Source organism: Hevea brasiliensis, chromosome 7 (genome assembly GCF_030052815.1).
Source record: "Hevea brasiliensis isolate MT/VB/25A 57/8 chromosome 7, ASM3005281v1, whole genome shotgun sequence".
Taxonomy (NCBI): Eukaryota; Viridiplantae; Streptophyta; class Magnoliopsida; order Malpighiales; family Euphorbiaceae; genus Hevea; species Hevea brasiliensis.
The window spans coordinates 14,370,397-14,397,629 of NC_079499.1; the positions used below are offsets into that span (position 1 = coordinate 14,370,397).

Sequence of the window (27,233 nt, forward strand, 5' to 3'; positions counted from 1 at the left end):
TAAAAAATTGAATTCCAGCATCCATGATATAATATCTTCATGACAACTATAATTTTCTACATAGGTAGAAATTTTTTTTATCTCAATCTGATTTATCCTAGATTCAAGATACATGATGTATAGTGAAGTTCACCTATTAAATACATAGATCTCATATAATTGTATCTTAAATCTATAGTAGACTAAATCTAAGCAATAATTTCTCAATTAAAAATAATTTATAATTCTCCAATTAAAAATTCGTCTATATAGTTCTTCTTTTAGCATGGCTGGCTTTGAATGCTACAACTTAATCTTTAGAATCCAAAGATGTTGGACTTAACAAATACAAAAAGATAAAATGTCATATAAAATTTACAATCATTTGAATGTGATTTAAGTCATAAGATACTTTCCTCTTCATTTCTGCCTATATTATCAATTAAACCACATTGTATCAATCAAATTCAAATATAACAACTAAAATTTACATTATAAACTGATAAAATAAGTCCTTCACAGTGGCGAAGCTATTAAATGGCAGGAGGGGGCAACATGTCTATTGGATCTAGGGTTCTTAATTCATACTTTGAAGATAATAAATGATCAGTGTGCTACTAATATGCTTTGGAAGTGTTTGTATTAAGATTGTAGGTCCCAAGTTCAAAATTGAGAAATTACTTCAAATCAAGATTAAAAGAGAGCAAGAAATTGAAGCAAAGATCAATGAGACATTAAAATGTAAATTATTTTCATCTTATGAATCTTATAGTTAGTTATATTGACTCAAGTCTATGATTTTTTAAATTTCTTAGCGTCTCTATTTTTGTCAATTTGTTGACCAAGGGGAGTAAAATGAAAATTTCACTTTTGAGAAATACAAATTTATTTTTGAAATTATTTTCATTGAAAAGTTTATCAAATTAGCTTTCTAACGGTTTAAACGGATCGAAAATCTGAGTTCAAGTCAAAAAATTATAGATTTTTGAAATTTATTTACCATTTTGTCCAGAAAGCACTTCAGCAGTCAAAGTTAGGAACTTCGGTGACCAAAGTTCAAGTTTTTAAAAGAAAGTTTTTGGCATCCCAACTTTTGGCAGCCAAAGCGCCACGGCCCATAATTTGGGTCGTCTTCTTAGTGTGGCAGCAAGTCGCAGAGTAGGACTTTGCTCCCTTAAAGGCGACTGGGATGATAGGAATGATGTTCATAGCTTGAGAAATGATGCTTTAACGGGTTTACAGTATGAAAAGAGAGCAAATAGCCTAATATGGCTACGGCAAGGTGGCGAATGCAGTACCTCTATTACAGTCAGTTGTAATTTAGGGTATGATCTTATCTTTTTAGGAGAGATAGAAAGTTACTACTATTAAGGGTAACTTACAGAATAGTGTTCCAAATGAGATTGTGGAGTATGGAAGAGAGTTATTGGCTCAAGTACCCTAGAGAGGGTATAACTTCTCCTATAGAAATCATAAGTAATCAGATCACGATGGACATCAAGCCTTTAAATTAAATGACAGGTTTGGATACCTAACATCTTAAGTTTTGGCTTTCAAGTGGAAGTGAAAAAAAAATGATAGAATCCCTACAGATCTCCTCCTTGAGGTAGTAAGGGGTAATACGCAGTCTAAAGGACAAAAATAGGGATCATATAGTGAATTCATGGCTACTATTCCCTGAGTTCCTCCTTAGCTTCTTATTACACAAGACAAAAGTATACTTTAAGTAAAGGAAAGGATAAGGACAAAGGTTAGCATAGATGGATCATAGAATATGTACTTATATAGAAGGAGTGCAGAAAGGAAAGATAAAACATTTGGGTCAAATGTAGCATGGAAGATAACCTGAATGCCAGTAAAAGTACTAGCTAGAGTGGTCATGGGACCAATTCTGGGTAACATTGAGTTGTGGATGACTTATTAGAGATAGTAAAAGGGTACAAGTTTTTGACATAATAATCGAGTCAAGAAAGAGAATAGAGCTAAAGAATAAAATAATCAAAGTTCAGATTTGGGTAAGATAAAAGGAGTTGGCTAAAGAACAAATTAGAAAGCCCAGATTAGGATAAGATAGGGAAGAGTAGAGTCAGGATACAGAGGTGGCAAAATGCAGTTCTAGGAAAGGTAAACGAGATAAATAGAAAAGTAAGGATAGAGAGCTTAGAAAAGGATGGCATTAGGGAGAACGTTGCCATGGTATATGACCTAGCAGGGCAGAACTTAGAGCAAGTCGTAATTGATACATTGTTAGGAGCCTGAATTTGGAGTAAGATCTAGATTAGACCTTGTATGTCTTTTGTCCCCAAGGTAGAATAAAGGGCAATGGGATAAAAACCCTTTAGACTATTGATAGTATGAGAAAATTTAGGTGAGATTTACAACTAAAGTAGGTAGTAGCTAGAGGGTGTGTAATAGTAACTTGAATTATCTTACTAGACAAAGAAGTGACGTCAGTAGATAGTAAGTTGAACAAAAGTCAACCTAATGGATTTCAAACATGCATGATGAGAGAAAAGGAATGAGGGATAATGGCATAGAAGTAGATGCTAGAAATCAAAATGGTGAGACCTAGAGTCTGTAATTGAAGTTTAAGTAGGTATTTTCAGTGTGACCAATAGGATAATTATGTAACAAAACATGAATAATATTATGATAATATATAGCAGAACGTTAGTAAAGGTCAGGATGGGACAAGATAGGTATAGATGTAATTATAAGTTATTAAGAAGTACATGGATTAGAAAAGTGATTATTGGTAAGATTGGAGTAGATCTGAAAGAATCTATTAGTGCTTTAGCTTCCAGAATATAACCAAGTATAAGAAGCATTAGACAAATAATAATAAGTATGGAGGACAAATGGAGAATAAAAGGAGATTATAAATTCCAAGATGATATATCGGATGGGGCAACAGTATAACAACGAATAGGTATAACTGATATCTTATAATAAAGCACAATAATTATAAAAAAATGAAGAAATTGAAAAGGAAGATGAAGGGTATAAGCTAAATATTATTTATCAAACAATGGTGTACTATAAATTGCAGGACAAGATTTCTCCTTCCTTTTGAATTAGCTCATATTTCAGTTTTAAGAGATTGTGTTAAGAAGGGAGGCTGTGGCAAGGTGACCCAATTAATTGAGAATTTGATATGCACTAGTACATACACAATCTCCTAACGCAAAAATGATGGTAAGTGCACATGTAATGTCAAGAATGAAAGAGGATTAAGATATGTGGCTATATTAAGGAGAAGGAATGCATAGGGTATCTTGCCAGGGATTGTGACATAACACATGTTCACCATTGCCCTGTTAGTTTAGATGGAACTTATAGGTTCAAGGATATCTATCAAACTATGAAGAACAATTCCCTACAAAGGATAGTAGGGAATGATAATATTTTGATGGCCAAGTTAAGAAGGAGGTACAGGAGGGATAATCCATGGTGAAATGCCTAAGTTCCATAAAATGGGGTGTAGGTTAGTGCCATAGTGTGATAATATGTGGTGGATGTGCTGGTGGAAACTAATCGCAGAGTTGAAATTTTGGAAGTAATGGAGTTAGCAATCAAGTTAGGATTAAGAAATAATAAAAAGGTTACAGTTAATACTGATGAGATGGATACTTTCAAAGGAAAAAGCACAAGGTAAGAAAAGACAAAAAGGAATAGCATGAGAGGGACACTAAGGGATGTTTAGGATGAGTTGTGGTAATGGCAGGTTAAAGGAGCAATAGAGTCTCGATCGAAGTGCCAATGTGTCAGGAAGTACGTTAGATAGTAAGAAGTTTCAAGCAGAAGTCAAGAAAACTCCCTTTATAAAAAAGGAGTAGGATATGATGAGTTGTGATAACTAGATGGCTCGAGAATACATAAACTTTTGTCATGTTAGAGGAGAGATCTAGTTCACTTTTCAATGTTGATAGATGGTGTAAGAAATGTTTGGCTTTTGGATGGAACTCTGTATAGCTGATTACCTATGAGATAGGTAAGAGATGGTACAAGGATCTTGCTAGAGGCACGAAGCATGAGAGAAGTTCATAATATCATGAAAATTAAGAAGTATAGGTGCTTTAAACATAAAAAAAAGTCTTACTAAAGCTTTAATGACTAATTAACTTTTTTTCCTTGGCCCTTTTTGTGTAAAATTTGGGGATAAATTTTCTTAAGGGGGGAAGAATGTAACAAACTGAAATTTTTTTACTATAAAAATAAAAATATTTTAACTAAATTACTATTTTATTAATATTATGGTTATTAGAAACTTAGAGATTTCAATACTATTAAATTAATATTTTACATAATGGTGAATTTAAGGGAATTATTTACATATATTATTTTATTATAAACTTAAAAGATGGTAAAATGTGATACATTTATAACATTATTTCATTCATAGTTTATATTTTATTAAAGGTAATTTAAGAATTTATTTTAAATGATGATGATTATTATTATTATTATTATTATTATTATTATTATTATTATTATTATTATTATTATTATTATTATTCACAAACCATTTACATAAGGATTTTAATATATTACTATTTGATTATAGAGGGGGCAATTATAAAGTTTATTATTATTTTATATAAAAAAAAATAAATAAAACAATCAAATACTCAAATGGCCAATCACATTTCATCCTCACTTACCCCTCCCATTCCTCACGTCTTTTCTTCCCCGAGCCTTTCTTCCTCCCATTTCTCCATGAACGCCGACCAACCTTGAAGGTCCATCAATGGTGGAGTACTCCAGCAAGATCAAGGAATGCCGATAGTGCCCAAAAAAAAAAACCTATAGCTTGATGATGACAGAAGCAAGAGAGGATGGGTAGCTCTTGGCTTTGGGTTGACACACAGAAAGAAAGACAAATCTTCTCTGACTACTACTAGCCACATCCGGCAGCCTTTATCTGTGAGAACTTTAGAGCTAAGTTCCCCACAGTCCCAGCTCTACTTCCTGACCAGTAGCAACTCCGGTGATAGTTGGAATCACACAAATCGAGGTAGAGAGAGAAAATGGTTATGGCAGTGAATTTTAAGCCATTTTCTCAATGATCCGATAGTCGGATCGGCAATCCGAGACTATCATTGAGATTAACGTGACCAAACCTTTGAGATAGGATTGACCCCGCTCTGATCAGATACCATTTGAAAAAGGCGATCATTGGACAATCCAGATCGCTTGATGAGATTTTTGGACTTTTTTGATTTTCAAAAATTAAAAATAATTTTATAATAATTATTGATAATTTTTAGGCTTCATTTAGGTGCGATCTGATTGATGATAGCTCATTGGCGCTAGGACTGAGTTTCTGGCCAGATTCGATTGCCCGGCGGCCCATTCCAGAACACGATCGATATTATAGTCGATCCTAGCATTTTCAGATGGGTTCCAAGCATCAGAATTGGCATAGATAAACCCGAACCCTAAGTTTTCTTATTTAACTAATATCGAGTTTAGAATGAAAATTCATATAATATTCATAGGTGATTAGAAAATTATAATTCTTATTGCCGTAGTTTTATAACTTGTTAAGGACTGTGGGGCAAAATTTTAGAATTTTTAGAGCTTGTTTGAGTAATTTTGCAGAATGTTAGTTTAAGGGACTAAAACGTAATTTTTCAATTTTGTGAATATTTCCTGGTTTGGAGGGCCCAGGAGGGGCCATGTGATGTTGATAGGATATGGATGTGAGAATTGTGTTTTAGAAATGTTATTTGAACTCTTCTACGGTGGGGTAGGTCCTAGGTATAGGGAAAACTCTGCTGGATTTTCGACATAAATTAAGTGTCTTTTATTTCTTTAAAGTCCTGTTTTGAGCTAGTACTAATGAAAATATAATATAATTATTTAGGTAATCAGGGTCAGCCGTCTTTCTCCACCCAACCGCTACAGTAATCACCGGTTAACCAATGAGTAGATTTTGATTTTATTTACAATTTCAATATTATTATATATTCAAGGCATGCTCATGCATCACATGTAAATATATGTATGTAGCTAAATACTAGAAACACATTAGGTTGCATTTTCTTATTTGCAAAAATGGATGTGGATGTCACCTTAGGGTAATTTGGAGTTGTGTGCGTGTGGTGTGGTGTGGTGTATTAGATATGGGTAGGACGAGCAAATTGGCTTGAGCTAGTCTGGCTTGGGGTCCGATCCTTTTTGTGAAAGTCAGAGTGAGTATGGCTTTGAGTTGATCTCACTGACCCTCACATTTAAATTATTAAGCAAAAGTCTGGCTTGAGTTGATCTGGCTAGTAGGTATTAGATTAAGAGAGCTGTATAAGAGATCAGTTCTCATATATATATATATATATATATATATATATATATATATATATATATATATATATATATATATATATATATATAGGTGTGTGAGTGCTCCAAATTATTCTTTGTGCGAGTGTTGTTTGCATTTGGCTGAATATGATGATCTATGTTGCATTTCATTCTTAGGGATGCACTAGCTTTAGATAGTCATAGATATTGTATTTGAAATCAATATCTTACTCTCTGAGTTGAACACTCACTCTTGTTCACCCTATTTTTCTAAGCTATAGGAGGAATTCTTTTTAAGAATAACCTACTTCCTTCCTCGCAGGTTTATTAGTAGTTATTTATTGATATTATTATTTTTCAAAATTATAATCTAGAACCTCACATGTGTTAACAGTGGTAATAATCTTGTTTGGTGTTATGTAAATTTAAGTTTTGGTGCCTTTAATAAATGCAAAATTTTTATGATATTTAAATTAGTAGCAAATGGTGATATCAAAGTTGAGCTGGGCTCCCCTAGCTTTAGTATCTGATGGTTATCGGGTTGGTTTAGCCCAACTAAAAGTATAGTATTTTATTTGCATGTTGGACCTCAAATTTTGGCCCTGATTATGGATTTGGGGAACAATAAGACTTACTACGGGCCTTGGGGGCTTTATGCTGGCCCAGGTCCTAGTGCTTGTCTGGCCCATGAGATCGGGTCATGACACGAAGTAAGGGACTTCAGCAGCCAAACCTAAATTTTTGCAACTCGATAAAATGAGATTTTTGATGGTTGAACTACTATTTGCATTTAATGCATCCCCAACAGTCATTTTCTTGCCAAAACTATAAATAGAGACTATTTATGACTAGAGGGAAGTTACAACAACCATTTTCTTTGAGAATTTATTGAGTTTTAAAGATTTTTAATCATTTTCTCTCTCTAGAACTTGAGCTACCATAATTAATTATTGAGAGCTTTGTGTTAATCTGTAATTTTTTGGTTCAGAGAGTTCATTCAAAGATGTTGTGAGTATTTATTATTACTTGAGTATGATAGAGCATTAAATTGCTCTTGAGTGGAAAAAGATTTATAAAAGACTAAGGGTTTTATCTTGTGATATTTATAAGGGGTTTATTTTTCACCCAAAGAAGAATTATAGTGGAGTTAACTCTCAAGGAAGGCCTTGAAGAGAGGATGTAGGTGTGGGATAGCTGAACCTCTATAAAATTCCTTGTGTTCTTTCATTTCTTTCTTTTCTTATGCATTTCCCTCAAAAATTTCCACCTAGCCTTCAAATTTTTAATTAACACCTAATTCACCCCCCTTCTTGGGTTTCTACAAGGGACAACAAGTGGTATTAGTGCTAGTCTCCTTTTAACAAAGATTTAATCATGTTGGAGTAAAGATCAATGGCAACCCTTAATGCACAAGAAGGACAATCGATGGTAAGACCTTCTTTCTTTGATGGTAATGATTTCCTATATTGCAAAAATAGGATGTATTATTTTCTTAAATCGGAAGGAGTTGACTTGTGGGATATTGTAGAAAATGGGCCATTCATCCAAACTAAAATAGTAGATGGTATGCATGTAGTTAAGCCAAAGGGTGAATGGAGTGAGTAAGAGAAAAGAAGAGTAGCTCTAAATGATAAAGCTATTCATGTCTTATTTTGTGTATTAAGTAGAAGTGAATATAATAAAGTGTGCATAAAGTCTATTGCAAAGGAAATTTGGGATGCTTTGGTGGTTACACATGAGGGTACTAGTTAAGTAAAGCAAAATAAGATGGATTCCCTCATCTACATACGAGTTATTCAAGATGAAGCCGGATGAAACCACAAGTCAAATGTATGATGGATTTGTGGAGATTATAGAAAGATCAAATCCCTTAGGAAGACATTCACAAATGAGGAGCTAGTGAAGAAGATTCTAAGAAGTCTTCCTAAGGAGTGGCTACCCAAAGTAACCTCACTGAAGGATTCCAAAGACTCGAGCAAGGTGCAACTTGATGAGCTCTTGGGAAATCTCATTGACTATGAGATGACCCTCCAAAGAGAGCATGTGGAGGAACTTAATAAGGCCAAGAAGAACATTTCCTTCAAAGTATCTTCTGAAAATTCAAGTGATGAAGAAGAAGAGTTTGATCAGGAAGAATTGGCTTTAGTGATAAGGAGAATAAGGAAAATGCTCTTCCAAAGCAAGAAGTTCATCCCAAAGAGGAACTTCAAGAAGGACAAGGGTGAAAGTAGTAAGAGGGATCCTACCATATGCTTTGAATGCGACAAGCCAGGTCACATTACAGCAGATTGTCCCAAATTGAAGAAACCTTTCAAGAAGTTCAACAAGAAAGCATTCAAAGCAATATGGGATGAATCAAGTGACTCCAAAGATGAGAAGATTGGTGATCAAGTTGCCCAAATGTGTTTCATGGCAATGGAGGGAAGCTCCAATGCGGTAACTTTAAATGATGATATTGTTGAATTTTCTTATGATGAACTTATCAATGCACTTAAAGTCATGAATGATGAACTTGAGTTAAGTCATAATAAAAACAAACTTTTGAAAAAGAAACTAGTTAGTTTGAGGAAGGAGAATGAGACCTCAACTAAGGATGATAAACCTTTAGGTAATGATATGCAAAAATCCTTAAATGAGCTCTCATTAGAAAATGAGAAGTTAAAGAATGAAATTATTGAGTTAAAAACTTCTCTTTCCAAATTTGCTAAAAGAAAGGACAAACTTGATGCAATTTTGGATTCTCAAAGGTCTCCAAGCATCAAGTATGGACTTGGGTATAGCAAATTTACTCAAGAACCTCCTTCCAATACCATTTTTGTTAAAGCATCTAGTTCTAATGAGCGTAGTCCTCAAGTGCCTGGTCCAAAGTTATCCAATCCTAAAGGACAAGAACCAAATATATCTACTAGAAATGAAACTAGAAAGACTTCCTTTCATCAACATGCTCCTACACAAAATGTAAATAGGACATGTACATTTAGGAGAGTTGCATCTTGGCCAAACCCTAATAGGGGACATGCTACTAGGCCTCATAATTATTATCACACTCACCATGCCTCATGCTCACATGCACAAAATGGACACAAAAAGAATGGTCACATGAGACCATATGCTCACTCTCATGCATATAGACCAAGAACAATAAGGTTTAATGGTTATTGTCACTATTGTGGCAAATTTGGTCACATCAACTATAGATGTGCCATTAGGAAAGTCCATCTTGGATATGGTAGAATATTTGATCAAATGATGGAACTACTAACCCTTAAGGACCTAAGTACATTTGGGTATTTAAAGTAAATTGAATTGTCTTGTGTAGGTGTGCTTGAAGTTTTCAAAGCTTAAAAGCAAGTGATATTTGGATAGTAGATGTTTAAGACACATGATAAAAAATGCCGACCTTTTTCTTTCACTTGAAAAGAAAGATGGAGGTGGGCAAGTGACCTTTGGTGACAATGGTAAAGGTAAAATTATGGGGATAAGTAAGATTGATAAGGAAAACTCCCTTATTCTTGACAAAGTACTTTTGGTTGATGGTTTAAAACATAATTTGCTTAGTGTTAGTCAATTATATGATAAGAGTTTTAGAGTCATTTTTTATTCTAAATCTTACTTTGTGTCTAGAATGCGTGATAACAAAATGTTGTTTGTTGGTGAAAGAATTGAAAATATTTATGTTATTGATTTGCATGCCTTGTCTAACAAAAATATTTATGTTATTGATTTGCATGCCTTGTCTAACAAAGATATTAAGTATTTTGTTTCTATTAGTGATGACTCTTAGACTGGGCATAGAAGGCTTGCACATGCTAGCATGGACCTTCTTGCAAACTTGAATAAGGATGAGCTAGTTGATAGGCTTCCAAAGATCAAGTTTCAAAAGGAAAAGGTGTGTGATGCATGCCAAATGGGTAAGCAAGTCAAGAGCTCTTTTAAATATATTCATAAGGTATCCACTTCTAGACCCCTTCAATTGTTGCATATGGATTTATTTGGTCTTACTATAGTAGCTAGCTTAGGTGGTGCATATTATGCTTTTCTGATTATTGATGACTACTCTAGGTATACTTGGGTTGCATTCCTTGTTCATAAGGATGAATGTTTTGATATTTTTGAGAGATTTTCAAAAAAGGTTCAAAATGATAAAGGTTTTCAAATCTCTTCTATTAGAAGTGATCATGGTAGAGAATTTGAAAATGAGAGATTTGAAAAATTTTGTAACTTACTAGGGATTTTTTTTATCTTAGGACTTCCCAATAAAATGATGTTATTAAAATAAAAAATAGAACTCTTTTAGACATGGGGAGGACTATGTTAAATAAATATAACTTGCCTACTTATTTTTGGGCGGAAGCCATTAATGCGACTTGTTATGTTTCAAATAGAGTTTTGATTAGACCTATTTTGAAGAAAATACCTTATGAGCTATGGAATGGCAATAAACCTAAAGTAGGTTATTTTAGAGTTTTTGGTTGTAAATGCTTCATTTTGAATACCAAGGATAATTTAGATAAATTTGGCTTTAAAACTGATGAAGGTATCTTCTTGGAGTACTCTACATCTAGTAAAGCATATAGAGTCTTCAATAAGAGAACCTTAGTTATTGAGTAGTCAATGGATATTGTATTTAATAAAGCTAACCCCTTTTGTCCTAGAAAGGATATTTCTTATGATAATGATGTTGCAGGTAACTTTGATGAATTGAGACTTGGAGATCCTCAATCTAGTGGAAATCAAGATCAACTGAAGGAAGATCCCTTGACGGATTTAGGAGATAATGAAGTCGTGCTTCAAGAGTAATAAGGTCAACTAGTTCCATATCAAGGAGTTCAATAAGATCTACCTAAAGATTGGACTTTCAAGAAGGATCATCCCAAGGACCAAATCATTAGTGATACATCAAAAGGGGGTAACTACTAGATCCTCTCTTAGAAATATATATAATAATCTTGCATTTATTTCTCAAATGAAACCAAAGAGCATAGATGAGGCCATTAATGGTGATGGTTGGGTACTTGCCATGGAAGAGGAACTCAACCAATTTTAAAGGAATAAGGTTTTGACCTTAGTTCCTAGGCCTAAGAATGATTCATCCATAGGCACTAAACGAGTGTTTAGAAATAAGTTAGATGGGGATGGAAAAATAACTAGGAATAAGGCTAGGTTAGTAGCCAAAGACTATAATCAAGAGGAGGGCATTGACTATGATGAAACTTTTGCCCCCATAGCAAGATTAGAAGCCATTAGAATTTTGCTTGCATATGCATCATACATGAATTTTAAACTTTTTCAAATGGATGTTAAAAGTTCCTTTCTAAATGGTTTTATTGATGAGGAGGTGCATGTTGAGCAACCTTCTGATTTTGAAAATCATGAGTTTCCAAATTATGTCTTTAAATTGACTAAAAGTTTGTATGGTTTGAAACAAGCTCCTAAAGCTTTGTATGAAAGCCTTAGTAACTATTTTTTTTGCAAAACGACTTTTCAAAAGGAAAAGTTAATACAACTCTTTTTGTTAAAAATCATGAAAATGACATTCTTATAGTACAAATATATGTTGATGATATTATATTTGGTGCTACTAATGAGTGTTTGTGTGAAGAGTTTGCTAATATTATGAAGAGTGAGTTTGAGATGAGCATGATGGGACTCAAGTTCTTCCTTAGGCTTCAAATCAAGCAAGCTAAGGATGACATCTTCATCAAACACACCAAGTACACCAAAGAATTGATCAAGAGGTCTGGGATGGAAAATAGAAGCCAAGCAGAACTCTAATGAGCACAAACACTAAACTTGATAAGGATGAAAAAGAAAAACTAGTTGATGAAAAGCTCTATAGAGATATAATCAGTAGTTTCTTATATCTCATGGCTAGTAGACTGGACATTATGTTTTCTGTATGTTTATAAGCACGTTTTCAATCATGTCCTAAAGAGTCACATTTTTCATACTGTTAAATGCATTCTCAAATACTTGAATGGTACATTGCATTTAGGTTTATGGTATCTTAGGAATGCATCTTTTAATTTGTGTTCCTACTCGAATGCCGATTTTGTCAGAAGCATCATTGATAGAAAGAGTACCTCAGGTACTTATCAACTCCTAGGACATTCTTTAGTTTCTTAGTGTAGCAAGAAATAAATCTTAGTTGCACTTTTCAAGGTTAAAGCCGAATATATGATTGCAGGTCTTTATTATAGCTAAATTCTTTGGATCAAGCAATAATTAAGAGATTTCAAAGTGTTTTTTGATCACATTCCTATTAAATGTGATAACACAAGTGTGATTAATTTGACTAAAAACCACATACAACATTTTATACCCAAACATACAGATATTAGATATCATTTTATACGTGATCATGTGTTAAATGGTGATGTTATTCTTAAATTTATTGATACAAATCATTAATTAGAAATATTTTCACAAAACCACTGTGTGAAGATAGGTTTAATTTCAAAACCATTGTGTGAAGATAGGTTTAATTTCATTAAGAGAGAATTAGGTATGCTTGATAGCCTTAATACTTGAATTTGCGATGATATATGTGTATATAATTTTTTGAAAAATCATGTTCAATTGTTGTATTTTTGTTGTTTTAAGGCTTGTTTCATTGTTTTTTTTTTTTTTAATGTGTAAGGAGTTTTAATTGTTCAAAAAGAAAAAGTTTTTGAAGTTATTTTGGCCTTGAAATGTGTCTTCAAAATTTTAGGCAGTAGTAAATTCACAGCCAAACTAATTCAAGATGTTTTTACTTTCGGGCAGAATCGAAAGCTACAGCCAAAAGTCCTTGCTCCGACTACCGAACCTTCAAAAAATCTTTTTTTTTTCTTTTAAGTCGAGTAGAGAGCATTATGGTAGCTGAAACTTCACTCTTCAGTTTTTTAAAAAATTGGGCAGAAGCTGCTGCAGCAACCGAAAGTCTTCTTACTGGCTGTTGCTAGCATGAATTGTTCTATATATGTGTGAACTATAAATGATGTAAAACTATACTGTGTTTGGTATTCTTGATGCATTTTTGGTTATATGAATATGTTTGTTGCCCTTTTCAAATGCCTGTTTCAGGATAAAAGTTTGTAAATTGTCTATTACTACAAACATATTATTTTAGCTTATACCTTCTGAAAAATTTCTCTAGTCTGAATCTTGCATTGACATTTTTTTTTTTTGGGTTTCTATAAGGTCTTTGCTCTGTTGATGTGTCTTGTTTGAGCACAATATGCAAATGTGTTTATTTTCAAAAATTTTCCTTTAATATCAACTAAGATCCTATTGAATGGTAACTTCCTATTATTTCCATAATGCCTTAAGTTTACTCCTTCGGTTATGTTATCTTTTTAAGTTTTCAATAAAAAATCTTTTATTATATTATCTTCTTTGGTCAGACAATAACTTTTGTCTCCAAATTGAGTATGTTAAGATGTTTTGAACCAAAATGAGCCTAAGTTGTATGATTGTATGCCCTTTTGTTAGTATGTTGTTCTTGACTAATTTTTCTCTATACAAACTTATCAAAACTATGTTTTGCACACTTGCAATGTTGGATACCTTAAACAAACTTGTGGACTTTATTCTTATATGTTTGTTTTGGCTCCTTAATGCAAGCTAGCCATATTATTAAAGTTTAACATGCTTCTTGTGACCTAGTAGTAGTTTTGGCTGCTATTGTGTACCTTTTGCATATAATGTCATTTTACTATTCTAACTTTAGCTCTAATAAACTAATTTGCATATATGTATACTAACTACAATTGCCTTTATTAGGAGCTGTCTATGGAATTTAATTGCTTGATTTTGACATATTCTATGAAATCTTTTTGGTTCAATGTACTAGTTTTAGTAAAAGTTATATTTTTAGAATTGCATTTTTGCTATTATACTACCATTGTGAGATAATCTTGAGCTGCATTATCTTTATAAATTTCCTAAATTCTTTTTACTAAGTAGTATACCTTGTAATGCTCCTATGAGCTATATTGATGCATGATGTGCTATGTCCAATATTTGTCTTGACTTGATATGAGATAGTCCATATCTCTTGTAACTTAGTTTAGGTAGCTTATTGATGTTTAACTAATGCTGTAATGTTTCTAACCTTAAAAATTGGACTTTTTGGATTTGATTTGTGTAGTGCTCTATTTCTTTCCTATATATACTTTCTCTATCCCTATGGGTCAAAAGAGAGCATGTGGTAAAAGACCTAGGGGAGAATCAAGTAGAGGTTCACCTACCCAAACACCTCTTCTAGCTTTTGAGTTAGTAACTAGGAACTTAGAGAGATATACACCCTTCTCTAGGAGGTTTGTCCACCCAAGTCAACCTAAAGACCCTGACTTCATTGTTCATTTCACTTCCCATGGGTTCCTTGCACCCTTTGTTGCCCAAAGGTGGGACTCTCTTTTTACCACTCCTAGTCCCACTAGAGAGAACCTTGTCAAAGACTTTTATGTTAACCTACATGTGGTCTAATAGTCTAACCCCATCACTTTGGTTAGCTTTGTTAACCAAACTAGAGTCTCTCTCACTCCTGCTACCATAGCTTAACATCTAAGGATCCCAAATGATGGTGTAGTAATAACTAACACTCATCAATGGATCACTGAGCCCTACACTCCTGCTAATCAAGTCAGGATTGTCTCTCAGGGTAGCCATAGTAGTGACCCTGTTCATCTCTCTACTGCACACCTTAGGATAGTACCCAAGGTTGTTCACCATATAGTTACTTATGAGATCATTCCTAGAGTTGATCGTAGGTTTAACCTAATCTATACAGACATGTTTATCATGACCTGCCTTGTAAAGAGTTGACCTCTCAACTAGTCTGTCTTGATCCTCCACACTATAGCCACAGTCCTTAGGCATTTCACAGCCTGTCTCCCTTATAGTAATCTTATTACTAGATTGAAGGAGTGGAAGCGTGAATAAAGGGCATTATAACCTTGAATTTTAAAAATTATTTCTAAGGTTAAATGCACCATACCAAGTGTCTTATGATCCTAATCAATTTCCAATGGCCAATTGCATACCAAAAAACATTTTAGCATGCATTAAAATTTCATTTGCCATTAAAGATTGTGAATTAACATTTAATTCAATTAAACCCTAACTAAAAGATGGGGGATGTGAGGAGGATGTTAGTCATAGGATTAAAGCCGGATGATTGAAGTAGAGATGTGCCATGGGAGTTTTATGTGATTGCAAGATTCCCAATAAGTTGAAAGGAAAATTTTACCGTACAACCATACGACTGGCTATGTTATATAGTAGTGAGTGTTGGGCACTGAAGGAGTCATATGTGTCTAAGATAAGAGTTGCAGAGATGCGAATATTAAGATGGATGAGTGGCCATACTAGACTAGATAAAGTCCATAATGAGAGTATTAGAGAAAAGGTAGGAGTGGTGCCAATTGAGGATAAGTTGAGAGAATGGAGATTGAGGTGGTTTGGTCATGTGAAGCGTAGACATACTTAGGCTTCAGTTAGACAAGTAGAGCACATTAGGTTAGAGGATAGAAAGAAAAAAAGGGATAGACCTAAATTGACTTGGAGGAGAGTAGTACAACATGACCTAGAAGCATTACAAATTTCTGAGGATTTAACCCAAAGTCATTTAGAGTGGAGAAAGCGAATCCATATAGTCGACCCCAAATTTTTAGGATAAAGGCTTAGTTGAGTTGAGTTGAGTTTAAACCCTAACTAAAAGAGGGATTTTTAGGTACTAACCTATTGATGCACAATTGAAGCCTCCTAGGATGTTCTTAGGACCCCAAATGTTGTCACTCTAGTTTGTCCACCACAAGCACACACCAAAGATGCAATGGTAGCCCCTAGATTGGCTTCTCAAGCATTGTCAATCAATTTTGAGATGGGGTTTGTGCTTTGTGAAGGTTATATGAATGTATTGGGTGTTAGAAACACTTTCTAATAATTTTAATTCAAGAGAAAATCAAAGTTTTTTCCTTTGAATTAATTGAGAAATTGAAGAGGAGAAGAAGACTTCATGTTGCCTTCCAACATGAGAGAAAAGAGAGGAGTGGTTGATTTTTCTTTATAACTTATCTTTATATACTTAGGTCAAACCCTAACTCCTTTGTCACATGTCATTACAAGATCCCATCTTGTTATTATTTGATTTAATCCTATGAAGCCAAATGTCAAGCTCCATTTAAATCATGATATGTGGTATTCCATCATAGGAAGACAAGTGGCAAGATCATATGGTGCCATGTGTCACCATCTCATGGTGCCACATGTCACCATCTCATGGTGCTACATGTCACCATGTGAAAAGACCAATTTGCTCTTACTTTTTAATTTGAGTTCTCAACCCAAAATTATAATTTCTCCTCTTTAAATCAATTTATATCAAATATAAATTAATTAATTAATTAATCTCTATTAATTAATTTCTCATAATTAAATTCATATTTAATCAAATTAAATACAAATTTAATTTATACTATATATCTAATAACCTAGATTTGGTTTCAAGTCATGCTAGGGACTTTGCAATCTTATTGTAAACCAAACCTCTTTAATTAATTAATTAAACTATTTAATTAATCAATTAAATCACATTTTAAATGGTGATTAGCTTGTGTAGATGTGTGACTTACTAGGCTCATTACTTATTGGCAATGAAAAATGATATTAACTCTTAATATTATTAGAACTCTTTCTTAGAGTAAATGATTTCTCTAAATCATTTCAGGCATCTCATAGACCATGGTTAACACCTAGCATAGTATGCTATGGCCACCCAATCAGTAATAAGGAATACCTTAAATGAACCTTTAATCATATGTTACCATCACTAGAATCTCTCTGTTACAAAATTCCAATTTGAGCTGAAGTCATGGTTAATGTCAAACCCCATTTGCTATGAACATTATGTTCTCTTTTAATTCTAGTTATTGATTAGTTAGATTTTCTTATCAGAAACTCTTTTCTGACTAAATCTGTCTGTCCTGGCCAGGAACTTGAAACATCAAGAACAATTAAATGAACATAGAATTTTATCCCTATTTACTTAGGGTAACGGATTCCTTCTTGATCAACATCTATCTCCATATATAACTAGTAGGAGCCAACACATGCCCATATACCCATACACAGTACAAGTATGAAAGCAGTGTCAAACTCAAACTACCTATATACAAGATAACCGTGTTATCTCAGGTCTAAAGATTATATGTACTGATATGATATATGATAATGCATTGATAAGAGTAAACTCCATGTGCTTGTCATAAGCGTCACTGGTTCGGCCTACTTATCATGTTTGTTATGTGGCATGAAACTCACCACTCCATCTTATTTATATCTCATATAAATACCATGGGAATAAACATGATTACAATATTTTTGGATAAGTCATGTCCTTTGTGAAGTATCCTCGATTGTGAACCAATTTATAATACTTTGTGCTAGAAATACTGTCACTTATATTCTTAACAACTTAAGAATAGAATTTCTAACAAAATATCAATGGACCTTTTCTATTACACATAAATATATTATGTAAATGGAAAAGTGAAATTTCCTTTTATTAATAAGATATGTATAAGATACATACAAAATGATATGCTCTAGGGCATACTACTAACAATCTCCCACTAGCACTAGAGCCATTCATTACAATATCTTAGAACCATCTTCTCAAGATGTCGGTCTAACTGAGTTTGTGACATAGGTTTTGTGAATGGATCAGTTGGATTTTCGGCTGATGCTATTTTCTGCATGGCTACATCGCCTCGCCCAACTATCTCTCTAATAATATGGTAACGCTTTTCTATGTGTTTGGATTTCTGATCAGACCGGGGTTCCTTAGCCTGTATGACCACTCCATTGTTGTCATAGTAGAGAGCAATTGCTAACTCAATGGAAGGAACTACTGTAAGTTTTATCACGAACTTCTTTATCCAAACAGCCTCTTTTGCAGCATCTGATGCAGCAATATACTCGGCCTTTGTAGTGAAATCAATAGTCTTACTCTGTTTGGAACTCTTCCAACTGACTGCACTTCCATTACAAATGAACACAAACCAAGAGGTAGACTTTCTATCATCGATATCTGATTGAAAATCAGAATCAGTATAACAATCTAGTTGCAAGTCACCATCTTCATAAATGTAGAATAAATCCTTAGTTATTCTCAAGTACTTAAGAATATTTTTGACAGTTATCCAGTGTTCCAAACCTGGATTGGATTGAAACCTGATAGTCAAACTAATAGCATATGCAATATCCAGCCTAGTACACAACATTGCATACATTAAACTTCCAATAACCGAAGCGTATGGAATCCTGGCCATTTTATCTCTTTCTTCTAGTGTCTTTGGAGACATCTCTTTAGAAAGGTGGATACCATGTCTTACTGGTAACAATCCTCTCTTGGAATCAAGCAGGTTAAACCTCTTTAATACCTTTTCCAAGTATAGACTTTGGGATAAACCAATTATTCTTTTTGCTCTATCTCTATAGATCCAAGAATATAGGTTGCCTCCCCTAAGTCTTTTATGGAGAATGTATTTGATAATTATACCTTGACAGTTGTCAACATACCTATGTCATTACGTATCAATAAAATGTCATATACATATAAAATAAGGAAAGTGACAGCACTCTCACTAACCTTCTTATATACACATGGCTCATCCATATTTTTGATAAAACCAAATGATTTAATGACTTCATCAAAATGGATATTCCAACTCCTCGGAGCTTGCTTCAACCTATAAATGGATCGTTTTAGCTTGCATACCTTAGAATCATCTTAGGATTCAAAACTCCTAGGTTGTTCCATGAAAATGTTTTCATCAATGTTTACATTGAGAAAAGCTGTTTTGACATCCATTTTCCAAATCTCATAATCATAGTATGTAGCTATTGGTAATAAAATTCTAATTGATTAAAGCATGGCAACAGGCAAGAAAGTCTCCTCATAGTCGATTCCTTACCTTTGGCAAAACCCTTTTGCAATTAGCCTTGCTTTATAGGTCTCTATCTTTCCATCAGAACCAATTTTGTTCTTGAAAACCCATTTATTCCCTATAGGTACAATACCTTCAGGTGGGTCAATAATGTCCCAAACTTGGTTCTTATGCATGGAATCAATTTCGAATTTCATAGCTTCAATCCATTTTTAAGAATTTATATCTGATATAGCTTCTTCATAGGTAAGAGGATCATCTCCATGATCTATTTCTTCATGAGTAAAGAACTCTTGTTCATCTTCATGAAGAAAAACCATATCTCTCTGGTGGGTGAGATATCCTGGTCGATCTGCGAGGAATTACTGTAGATGTTTCATCAATAGGTGTAGGTTGACTAGATAGATCTATATCCATTTGATCTATTGGTTGGTCAGAATTCTCTAATTTTAACTCTATTTGCCTTCCTTTGCCATCTTCTTGAATAAACTGTTTTTCAAGAAATATGGCATCTCTGCTTACCACAACCTTTTGTGATGTAGGCAAATAAAAATAATATCCAAAAATTTCTTTTGGATATCCAACAAATTGACCTTTTTCTGATTTGATTTCCAATTTATCAGTGTTCAGCTTTTTAATATAAGCTAGACAACCCCAAATTTTAACATGCTTAAGACTCGATTTTCTTCCATGCCATATCTCATAAGGTGTGAAAGAGACTGATTTTGATGGAATCCTATTCAGAATATGCAAAGCTGATTTTAATGCAAATCCCTAAAAGGAGACTGGCATATCAGTATAGCTCATCATACTGCATACTATATCTAATAGGGTACGATTTCTCCTTTCAGATACACCATTCAGTTGTAATGTTCCTGGAGGAGTCAGTTGGGAGACAATTCCATGCTCTTTCAAGTATTCATCAAATTCAGTACTTAAGTATTTACCTCCACGATCTGATCAAAGAGTTTTAATACTTTTTCCTGTTTGATTTTCTACTTCACATTTAAATTCTTTGAACTTTTCAAAGGATTTATGTTTGTATTTCATCAAATACAAATACCCAAACCTTGATTTATCATCAGTAAAGGTAATAAAGTAATGAAAACCGCCTTTAGCCATTTCCTTAAATGGACCACATACATCACTATATATAAGTTCCAGAATATTTTCAGCTCTTAACCCCTGTCCAACAAAAGGTGATCTAGTCATTTTGCCTTGAAGACAGGTTTCACAAGTTGGAGTAGATTCAGAACTCAATAAGGATAAAATCTCCATTTTCTCTAGCTTTGCAATCCTATCTTCTGCAATATGACCTAATCTTAAGTGCCAAATATATTTTGAACTTGAGTTGATTTTCATCATGGCATTACATTCATTTAGATTGCTTGCATTAGATTTGTATTTAACATTATTATCTAAATAATAAAGTCTATCATGCATATAACCTGAGCCAACATATTTATTTCCAAAATAAATATTGCAAACATCATTTGTGAATTAAAATTCATAGCTATTTCTAGTCAAACTAGATATAGAAATGATATTCTTAAAAGCATCAGGTACATACAAAACATTATTTAAATACAAAACATGTCCATACATGTATAAAGATTTAGATCCTATGGCTAAAGCTTTAACAGTTAAGCCATTATCAACTCGGAGTCTAATATCTCGTGACTGCAAGCTGCTACTATTTGCTAGTTCCTATATATCAAAAGTAATAAGAGAACTAGCACTAGTATATAAAACTCAAGCTATAGATGAACTATGAGTATCGTCAGAATCTAAATAATAAGACACAGACATACCTTCTGAAGGTCTATCCTTCTGGTCATTCAGAGAAGTAAGATACTCTGGGCAGTTCCTTTTCCAGTGCCCATCATTCTGGCAGTGGAAACACTTTCCCTTGCCTTTGTTAGCTTCGGTCTTGCCCTTCTGTTTGGCTATCTTCTTGGAAGGTCCAGGAATTTAAGGTTTCTTATTCTTATTGCCCTTATTCTTTTTGGACTTTTCAGCAGAAGAAGAAGATGCAATCAAAGCCACCTCTTTTCCTTTATTGCCCGGCAAATTTTGGGCAATAACTAGCATGTTAGGCAACCCAGCCAAAGTACACTCTTACTTTGTCATATAGAAATTTGTCACAAAATTCCCAAATGACTCAGGTATGGTCTGAAGGATCAAATCCATCTACAGTTGGAAATCCATGTGAAAATCAAGATGTTCTAGCTGCTCAATAAGCCGAATCATCTTGTGGACATGATCTCCTACATTCTGTCCCTCAGACATCCTCATGTGGAATAGCTGTCTATATATCTCATACCTAGTATTCCTGCTGTGCTCACCATACAACTCTTATAGGTGAAGGAGGATCTCACTTGCATTCTGCATATTTTCATGCTGCTTTTGTAACTCATTAGTCATAGAAGCAAGCATGTAATATTTGGCTCTCATATCATGCTCCTTCCACTTGTCCAAAGTGTCTAGTTCCTCTTGAGTGGCCTCTGGAGGTAAGGGACCAGGAACCTTTGAGTCTAAAATATATCCAATACATTCTAGGTTCAGGATAAGTTTTAAATTTCTAAGCTAATCAGAAAGATTAGGTGTCATCAACCTATTGTGATCAAGTATGCTCGCAAGGATCTTGGATGGTGGTGGTTGTTGTGTGCTCATTATTATCAGGAAAATTAATTACAGAAAATAACTAGATTAATTAATAAAAGTATCAAGTAATTAACTAAAATGATTATGGTCTTTTAATCAAATTGGTCCTCCCACTAACATGGCGAATCCTACACTTCCAAAGTAGGAAACGGAAATCCTAGTAGGATAGATTTCTAGCGGGTGATTGAATTCTTATAGTCTTATTGATCATCCTCAGGCACATCCATTATTGGAATTACAATAAACTATAAGTGACCAACTCCTTGCCCATCACATCTCATGTGAGATTCAATTATTTATTTAGCCCCTAATGCTCAAAATCTTAGGCACATCTATTATTGATTTATCTTGCATTAGTTAAGTTGATCTCATTGAGCCAATAAATATGCAAATAATTTTAATGTCCTCAAGCACATCCATCATTGGCCACTAACTATTTACATATTTACAACATCTTATGCTTAACCATTATTCTTAAGAAAATCTCTTAAATAAATGCATCACATGCAAGTATTTAAAATTTCTTAAAATAATTGCATCAATAGAGGGCCATGATATAATTACTTTAATTATACAATTTCCAACTTAATCACTTGCTTAGAAGATTTTGTGGTCGACTTAATTACTATTATGTTCTCACTTTGCACATTATCTAATTAGCATGCATATATCATATACTTGCATACATTTACATATATCTCATGCATACATGGATAAGCAAATAATATGGTATGATCATGGACTTTCTAAGGGATTCAATTCTGAGCCACCAAGAATTGAATCAGGGCATTCCTAGGTGTATTTCATTCATTCATTTTACAAGATTTGCTGAAGGAGTACATAATCAACCCTTGATCTTGATTTTCTCCCACTGGTCCCACCAATGCTCTTGACCTACTTGATCTTCTTGCAATCCAAATACATTATAATCTTTGTCATAACAAGGCGAGTTTACAAGAATATGGACTTTAAAGTGTCGCAAGGGATTTTGCGGTCGCCTGGACGATCACTCACCGAAGTGGGAAAGAGTGAGGATTCGCCACCTTAGTTTTGAGGGTAACTAAAGAAAACCATTTGTGAAGATAAATTGAAATAAAACCACTTCAAAACAGAGATTCTAGGTTCGGGGTCCGTAAACGGGTGGGGAAGGTGTTAGGCACCCCACCTCGTCCCTTAATAAGGGTAAGTAGATTTAACTTTGCATTAGTTAGAAAGGCTTGAATAGACATGTTGATCCTTTTGACTAAAGGAACACTTGATTTTTCACTAAATTTGGATCACCCAGATACATAAGTAAATGAGACAACCTTAGTGACTTGACGTCGTGAATCATTTTCGGTTTTGGGATTATCTCGCGTACAGGTTAAGATTTGGTGTGAGAATCGGATAAGAACTCTCCTCCGATCTCTCTTGGGATATTTAAAATTTAGGATTGAGAATCGGATAAGAACTCTCCTCCGATCTCTTTTAAGTATTCATAAAAATTTTAGCTTAGGGATCGGATAGGAATTTTCCTTCGATCTCTATTTAATGTTTTATTAAAATTTTGAGTTGAGACCGGATAAGAACTCTCCTCCGATCTCTATTTAATGTTTTGTTAAAATTTTGAGTTGAGACCGGATAAGAACTCTCCTTCGATCTTTATTTAATGTTTATTAAAATTTTGATTTGAGACCGGGTAAGAACTCTCCTCCGATCTCTATTTAATATTTATTAAAATTTTGAGTTGAGACCGGATAAGAACTCTCTTCCGATCTCTATTAAGTATTTATTTAAATTTTGATTTGAGACCGGATAAGAACTCTCCTCCGATCCCTATTTAATTAAAGTTTTGAGTTGAGAATCGGATAAGAACCCTCTTCCGATCTCCCTTTTAAATTAACAGGAACCTTAATGGGATCTTTCCGATCTCCCAAATTTTAATTCCAGCTACATGTCATAAGGTCCTAAAGCTAAAGATTCTGGCGTTCTAAGGTGCTGGGGATAAGGCTTCTTTTAACTAATTGATATTTTGTGACTAAATAAGAAAAGCTGGAATAAATTTTGCTGACCTCCCCTAAGGTCACTTTACCAGTACCTATGAATGTCCGATCTATTCTGTTTCGTTTACTTTGATTTTATCCCACTTTATGGCATCTTGCCGAATTGCCGTTTACGTCAGCCTAATATTGTGGCTATTTTCCTGACGTATTATTCAGGCTCTCTCTCTTAAAAGAGACCCGTAAGTTGCAGTTATCTATATTTTACCCAACCACTTACACGCTACTAGGAACTAGAAAATTTACAATTCAGAAATGACGGAGGTTGATAAAACGATAGACTGATCACTAAAGAAATAAACTCGAGAGTAACATTCTTTAAGGTTCCTTGGCACTAAATGAACTTGGAGAAAATCACATGCATAAAAAGGCAAAGAAAATGCGAAAAGTAAACGTAAACACTTAACAAAACGGCAATATGAGCTCTTACCTGTAAGGGGCCAAATCTATCGAAATGACTACGGGGTGATAAATAGTAATAAGACAGCAGACTGATTAGCTTGAGGGCTAACGATCGTTGTGAACTGAAGGGTGCTTAGCTAAAATGTAATCAGATTAAGATAAAAACCGAGTGAAATGAAATCAAGCTTGGATAATGGGAATGAAGACAGAGATAATAAAAGGCTGAAAGTGAGGGTATGACCAGATAATGAACAAACTGAAAATGTAGAGTTTCAGTATTCTGAATCCTTTTCAAAGAAAACAATTCAGAAAACTAGTTTCGAAAGTCTTTCTAATAAAAACTTCAAAGTAGCAAAGTAACAAACTGAATCAAGTTTCAGAGTTCTTCCGCTATAATAACTACCTCTCTTTTTTACCCGTCCCTTGAACAGTTTTTCATGCAGGTATTTATAGGAATCGGGTGTTCCCCATGAAGGGTCAGGATTTATTTTGAGGGAGATGGAGGGTCAAGATTTCGAAGGACATGATCGGATGTTCAGAAATTAAAGAGAATCAAAATGAATGGCTGAGATCACTCTTCAGAATTTTTGTCCTTTTCTTCTTTCAATCTGACGGTCCCAAATCTTCTCGTCCGGAACGATCTGAGGGCTAAGAGCGAAAGACGCTGGTATTGTCGTCTTCTCTCTTGATCCAAGGGTTCCGGGTTTGTCCTTACCAGTGAGATCAACGGTGGGGATTGGGATGTACAGGACTGTCATGACATACCCTGGCACCTGTCAGCATTGCGGGCGATTCTTAGGCGTGCGGTGGAGATCTCATCTGCAACGCTTTAACTACCTCGGCTCTGATTCTGACGACGGTTATTTGGGATTTGTCTTATTCCTTTTGTTTTCCGATCCCTCTTCTTGACACGCTCCTATTCCGATCTCTCCTGCTAATCTCCCGTCTTCCGATTTATTATTCCGATCTTTCCCTTTCTGCAGTGCAGTGCGGTCAAAGCATTAATTTCCCTCGATTCCGAGGCGTTAACCGTTTTACGCTCAGCAATAAATGCCCGTTTTCCCCTATATATACCCACGGCAGCCAGAGACATTTCCTTCATCTGATTTTTCTCTCTTCCTTCTTTCTCTTCCAGTTCTAGCTGCTCCGGCGGTCGTTCTGGCCATGATTGTGGTTTTTGATCCCTCTCCGATGGACTTCCTTATTTATCGACTGAAAATTTACGACCCCGGTGATCGCATAACCTTGTCTGATGCTCCGCTGACCCTTGGTGGTAGCTTCCTTAAGTTCATTCGGCTTCTCTCCACATTGAGTGTTCCGACAGCGGTTTCCTCCCACATTGGGTGTTCCGACAGCGGATTAAGCTCCGATCGGCGACACCCTTGGGATCAGTTATAAACCTAGGACTCTTTAGATAGGATGTCCCATCGGTCTCTAAAGATCGCCCAAATGATGTAATCCTTCAATGTAATCAGATCTCTAGAGATCGCCCAAATGATGTAGTTAGACCTTTATTGTAATCCGATCCCTAGAGATCGCCCAAATGATGTAGTCCGATCTTTTGGAAATAAAAATCTTGTTTCTCCATTTATTGATTATTTTCCGATCTCTGATATATTTGTCCGATATGGTTCCTAACAAAATGACTCTTAACTAATCCTTCATTCAAGATATTCAACTTATTATGCCGATCTCCATTTAACCGATCTCTTTGGAATGTTCGAATATTTGAGAGAAGTGTCAGAACAGCTGGCGAGTCCCACCAATCGATGCGTTGCCTAGAGCCTCGTGAGCATTAAATGCTCGGACTAGTATAAATAGGGGTGGGGGGGTTAGCCAGTTGTTATCTCATTCCATTTTCAGTCCCCTGTTCACAACTTCGAAGTTCTCTCGTTTTCTCAAGTTCTTCCGACGCCGATCAGACTCCGGTAAGGGCTTTGATCTTCTTTTTAGTTTAAGTTCTTTATTTCTTTTGAAAATGAGCGGTGCCGAAGGTCAAAGAGCGGCGAGTCCTCCCTCCATTCAGTTCTCGTGGTCGTCTGACGAAGAAGAAGTGGTCGGGCCAAGCGCGCAAACAGAACCTCCTAGGGCCTCTGTTCCAGCTCGGGGGCGGGTCGGACCATCAAGGCACGTACCTTCTTCAGGGAGGGAGAATCTCCCTATGGACGAGCTGCCATCGATCTTACAAGAGTCCGATCTACAATCGTTTAGCCAGGAGTACAATATTCGCCCTGATTAAATGCGAACTTATCCGGTGCCACGGCGATCACCGAGCCGATCACTTCTTTGAAGAGAATGACCTGGTTATGGTATACGAGGAACAGTTAAAGGCCGGTCTTCGGTTCCCTCTGGATGACTTCTTCAAGGAGGTCCTAAAACTTCACCGGGTGTGCATTGCTCAAGTTCATCCTAACTCGTGGCGGATCTTAGTAGCCTTTCGAGGTCTGTGCCGAGCTAAGGGAATCAGACCTACGGCTAAGGTGTTCGCCGAACTGCACAGGCTAACTTGCCGAAAGGACGACGAGCACTGGTTCTTTCAGGCAAAGCCTCATTGCGGGCTCTTCACTGATCTGCCCTCCTCCCTTAAAAATTGGAAGAACCGCTTCTTCATTCTGAGGAGCAAAAATCCGACTTGCTTTGAGGACTTCCCCCGTAGCTGGTGGCACCAGGGGCCCCTTCTTCCGAAGCGCATTAACCTGAACCAGGAGGAAAGCTTAATAGTGATGGATTTGAAGAATCAGGCTGCCACTCAAAAGTATTCCTGTTTAGATGCGGTGACCGTCGAGCTGCACCATTGGAACATACAGCTGCTCACCGGCCAAGATCGCGAACTTCCGCTCTCTGACCTCGGATCGGTATTTTCTACATCTCGGATCTCGGGACCTTAGCGATCTCACTGACCTCTTCTTTGTGCAGG

At 35.2% G+C, this 27,233-nt stretch overlaps 1 protein-coding gene across 1 annotated transcript; it reads left to right on the forward strand.

Moving 5' to 3' along the window:
- The first annotated feature begins 3,538 nt into the window (after window positions 1–3,538).
- On the forward strand, window positions 3,539–11,079 carry LOC131181336 (uncharacterized). The gene is made up of 5 exons (XM_058149372.1): window positions 3,539–3,630; window positions 8,136–8,936; window positions 8,991–9,237; window positions 10,064–10,190; window positions 10,967–11,079. Exons 1-5 carry the CDS (start codon window positions 3,539–3,541, stop codon window positions 11,077–11,079), a joined length of 1,380 nt encoding a protein of 459 aa, XP_058005355.1.
- The last annotated feature ends 16,154 nt before the right edge of the window (window positions 11,080–27,233 follow it).